Raw genomic sequence first — 5,226 nt, forward strand, 5'->3', positions numbered from 1 at the left:
CAGGAGACCACCTCAAAGGACAGACTGAACCATCAACTTTCCCAAAACACCACAGCCTACGTCCTCTCTTCGCGGTTCTCGCAACCCTCGGCCGAGCGGAGCCCGCCTCTCCTTAAATCCGACTTCAAATTCGTCCGCGCTCTCGCTAAAACAGAGACGCGGTCTGTCGAAAACGGCCGCTTGAAACAGCGCCGTCACGAAAAATCCGTCGGTAAAACAGAGAGGTTCGCGACCGACAGACGAACATGACGCCGCGGACCCGACGCTTGGATGCGCGCGGAAAACCCGCTTTCTCTCTTGCCTCAGACGCCGAACAGCCAGCATCTCCAGCCAAAAAGACCGCGTCGGCAGCACGCCAAGCCACAAGATCTCCAGCCAGAACACCGCGTCTACAACCCGCCAAAAAAACTCTCTTCCCTCGAACGCCAAGCCACAAGCATCTCCAGCCAGAACACCGCGTCTACAACCCGCCAAAAATCTCTCTTGCCTCAGATTCCAAGCCCCAAGCGTCTCCAGCCAGAACACCACGTCTACAGCCCACTAAAAAAACTCTTTCCTCGGTCGCCGAACAGCCAGCATCTCCAGCCAAAAAGACCGCGTCGGCAGCACGCTAAGCTATCACTCCAGCCAGAACACCGTGTCTACAACACGCCAAAAACTCTCTCGCCTCGGACGCCAAGCCACAAGCATCTACAGCAAAAAAAGACCGCGTCTACAACCCACCGCCAACGACAATACCCTGCATAATATAATAAACTCCTGCCAGCATCGACAACGTGCGTTTCTCTCAATCCCACCCCGCTTCTGGCCTACTAGTGATACGGCCGCCTTCACCATTCTCCTCGACAAAGAAAGGCCGGTATCAGCGTATTTAAATATAATATATCGGCTTTCCTTTTAGATGCTACTCGCTTTCTTCTTAGCAATAAACCAAAAGTTTGCTAATAATAATTCCAATATCATTCCTGATCGTTTTAGACATATTCTTATTATAAAATGCTCCAAATTACGTAAATTGGCAGATCTGTACACCACAAGAGCGTAAATTGAAATAATAAATTTGGGAGTGTTCCTCGTTTGAAAACGGTTGATTGAAGTATGATTAGCTGCACTTTTTTACACGTGGAAAAGAAGTTCTTGTTTGACAGTACATTTTATATTAATCCTTCTCACAGGATAACTATGTTGCAGGGTTCCTAGTACCCCACCTACGGCACGGCCACCTGTGAGGGAACTTCAGACTTGCAACACAAATGTGAGCGAATCTGCATCGACATCGCAACCCGATCGCACACGTGGAGTCAGCGAGACCAAGATGATCCCCGCCCCTGTACCGGAATACCCTGACTTCCTCATGGAGCATATCCGCGTCGAATCGTTCCAACACCGCCCCAACCAGATGAAGCAGACACCGCAGGCAATGGCCGATGCGGGCTTTTGCTACGTGGCTAAAACGAACGATATCAGGTGTTTCTATTGCGGGGGTAGCTTACAAGACTGGCAGGATGATGACGACCCGTGGGAGCTGCACGCCCTCTGGTTCCCCTGGTGCCACTACCTCATCATGGTCAAAGGAAAAGACTACAACCCCCAAGTTAACCGGTGCAAAAGCAAGGCCAAGTATTCCCACTTTTGCGATCCCGACTCCCGCGTCATATCGTTCGCCGGCTGGCCCGCCTCTGTGACGTCAACATCACAGTCATTCGTCGAAGCGGGCTTCTTTTACACGGGAAACCTTGACACAGTCGCGTGCTTCCAGTGCGGAGGAGAAATTGGGAACTGGACAGACGATATGACACCCTGGTTTGAGCACGCTCACTTATTTAGCGAATGCTCCTGGGTCAGCATGGTCAAGGGACTAGATTACATCGCCCAAGTCAGGCGATGTAAAAACAAGGCTAGCACAACTCAGCATCCCGACTTCCGTACCCAGGAGTCCCGTCTCATATCGTTCGCCGGTTGGTCCACTAATACGACGCAAACGTCGCAAATGTTGGCTGAAGCGGGCTTCTTCTACACTGGAAACCTTGACGCCGTCAGGTGCTTCCAGTGCGGGGGTGGCATTAAGAATTGGACCTCTGGTATGGTACCCTGGGTTGAACATGCTTACTATTTTAGTGACTGCTCCTACCTCACCATGGTCAAGGGTAAAGATTTCATCGCGGAAGCCAAGCTATGCGAAAACGACGCCAACCAACCCATGTTTCCCGATTTCTGCACCCAGGAAGTCCGTCTCATATCCTTCGCCGAATGGCACGGCCCTGTGACTCTAACGCCGCAGATGTTGGCTGAAGCGGGTTTTTTCTTCATTGGCAACCAGGATACAGTCATGTGCTTCCAGTGCGGGATTGGCATTGGAGACTGGACGGACAGTATGATACCTTGGTTTGAACACGCTTCTTCCTTTAGTGACTGCTTCTATGTCGCCAAGGTCAAGGGGATGGATTACATCACCAAAGTCAAGCGATGCGAAAACAAAGCTAACATCCCCAAGTACCCAAACTTCCGTACTCAGGACTCCCGCCTCATATCGTTCGTCGACTGGCCCACCCCTATGACGTCCACGCGCGAACAGTTATTCGCCGAAGCGGGCTTTTTCTACGAGGGCGACCTTGACAGAGTCAATTGTTTCCAGTGCGGAGTTGGCATTACTGGCTGGACGGACGATAATATGACACCCTGGTTCGAACACGCTTACTTCTCTAGGAAGTGCTCTTATCTCATTAAGGTCAAGGGAGAAGATTACATCGCAGAAGTCGAGCAGACTGTGAAATGTCTCGAGGAGGTCGCTGACTTTGTCGATAACCTTGACAAACCCATCCCCGAATCTGAGACCAACGAGCTGTCAGACGACAAAGCCTGTAAAATCTGCTTCGTTGATGAACGTACCATTTGCTTCCAACCATGCGGACACGTGGTAACGTGCCCCAAATGTGCCATGTGCATTGATTGTTGCCCACTTTGTCGCGAGAAATACACCTCCATCATAAGAATTTTCTACTAAAACACATCGGGAGGTCCGATGTATTTTTCTGTGATGTTGGGATGATATCTAGAATTAAATTTTGTTGTGAATTTTAAAACTTAATAGAATCAAGAATCAAAATTATTTTCATGTGGGTACCTAAACCTAAGCCATATTATATTATGTTGTGTTTGAAATATTTATGTACCCTTTAATTGGTGCGCTTTTAAATATACATACTACCAGGGCTCGAAATGGACCGGGACGCACCGGAGCGCCGTTCCGGTTCGAAAAATCGGTAAAATTATCGCTCCGTCTCGTGGGGAAAATAATTTGACCGTCTGAGCTAGTTATACCTTATAGCAAAAAATCTAACACTTATGTTTATAAAATATAAATAAAATTTGATAACTATGTTAATAACTTCAGAAAATTTTCGAGCGCTCCGGTTCGTAATCTTTTCCATTTCGAGCGCTGCATACTACATATTAGTTTCAGTCTCTAAATATTTCAAATACGAGATATGAAACAAATGAGTAGTCGAGTTGCAAATTCCACTCTGAATATTTTTAAAACCCCTAGTTTTATGCCAGTTAATACGACGAGAACATACAATTATATATTACTAGCTGAAGTACCCGGCTTCGCACAGGGTCGCTTCGTGGTTATATTTATCTTAGATATTTAAAAAATAATAAGAGGTAATTATTTTTTTAATATTAAAATATCTGTGTAATACAATATATCAATATGAAAATAATTCTAATAGGAGTAAAGGTCAAACAAAAGAACACTAAATTAAAATCGAATCCAAAATACGCAAACGTTATTAATGTTATTAATATGCACTAACAAACCAAAATTGGATTAAACGAACTTTGTATTTTATATAATACTAATTTAGAAACCTTTGCAGGTGCGCGCACAACAACTTACAAAAATTTCATTGCAATCAGATGAATGGTATAAGAACGCATACGAATAGAAGAAGATAGAATAGATGAAAAAGAAGAAGAAATGGTTGCCTCAATTCAGAAACCTTGGCGGGCGTGAGCACAATACTTGATCAAAATTTCATTGCAATCGGATGAATGGTATAGGAACGCATACGAATAGAAGAAGAAAAAAATGGTTGTACTAATTCAAAAACCTTTGCGGGCGTGCGCACAACAACTGGTCAAAATGTCATCGCAATCGGATGAATAGTATAAGAACGCACACGAATAGAAGAAGATAGAATTGAAGAAAAAGACGAAGAAAATAGTTTTATCAATTCATTAACCTTTGCGGGCGTGAGCACAACACTTGATCAAAATTTCATTGCAATCGGATGAATGGTATAGGAACGCATACGAATAGAAGAAGATAGAATATAAGAAGAAGATGGTTGTACTAATTCAGAAACCTTTGCGGGTGTTATCTCAACAACTGACGAAGGTTTCATTGCAATCGGATGAATGGTATAGGAACCATACGAATAAAAGAAGATATAATGAAGAAGACGAAGAAAATGTTTGTACAAATTCATAAACCTTTGCGGGTGTTGGCACAACCACTGACGAAAGTTTCATCGCAATCGGATGAATGATATAGGGACCATACGAATAAAAGAAGAAATAATGAAGAAGAAGAAGAAGAAGAAGAAGAAGATGGTTGTACTAATTCAGAAACCTTTACGGGTGTTACCACAAAAACTGATGAAGGTTTCATCGCAATCGGATGAATGATATAGGAACCATACGAATAAAAGAATACATATATAATAAAGAAGAAGAAGATGGTTGTACAAATTCAGAAACCTTCGCGGGTGTTGGCACAACCACTGACGATCGGAATCGGATGAATGATATAGGGACCATACGAATAAAAGAAGATATAATGAAGAAGAAGAAGAAGATGGTTGTACTAATTCAGAAACCTTTACGGGTGTTACCACAACAACTTATGAAGGTTTCATAACAATCGGATGAATGATATAGGAACCATACGAATAAAAAAAGATAGAATGAAAAAAAAGAAGAAGATGGTTGTACTAATTCAGAAACCTTTACGGGTGTTACCACAACAACCGATGAAAGTTTCATCGCAATCGAATGAATGGTATAGGAACAATACGAATAAAAGAAGATAGAATGAAGAAGAAGAAGAAAATAATGATTTTTCTAATTTAGAAACCTTCATGGGTGTGCATACAACCACTTACCAAAATTTCATCGCAATCGGATGAATGGTATAGGAACCATACGAATAAAAGATAATAG

General features: G+C 43.6%; 1 protein-coding gene across 1 annotated transcript; it reads left to right on the top strand.

Moving 5' to 3' along the window:
- The first annotated feature begins 1,315 nt into the window (after window positions 1–1,315).
- LOC147075823 (baculoviral IAP repeat-containing protein 7-B-like) lies at window positions 1,316–3,004 on the top strand. The gene has a single exon (XM_085942336.1). It carries the CDS (start codon window positions 1,316–1,318, stop codon window positions 3,002–3,004), a length of 1,689 nt encoding a protein of 562 aa, XP_085798462.1.
- Window positions 3,005–5,226: the final 2,222 nt, after the last annotated feature.

Source organism: Rhyacophila brunnea, unplaced genomic scaffold (genome assembly GCF_057557595.1).
Source record: "Rhyacophila brunnea isolate RB1 unplaced genomic scaffold, BYU_Rbru_1.0 scaffold_14, whole genome shotgun sequence".
In the NCBI taxonomy this organism is placed as follows: domain Eukaryota; kingdom Metazoa; phylum Arthropoda; class Insecta; order Trichoptera; family Rhyacophilidae; genus Rhyacophila; species Rhyacophila brunnea.

What these genes read in the sequence shown, in the direction of transcription:
- LOC147075823 (XM_085942336.1), top strand. Translation starts at nt 1,316, where the DNA reads ATGATCCCCGCCCCTGTACCGGAATACCCTGACTTCCTCATGGAGCAT.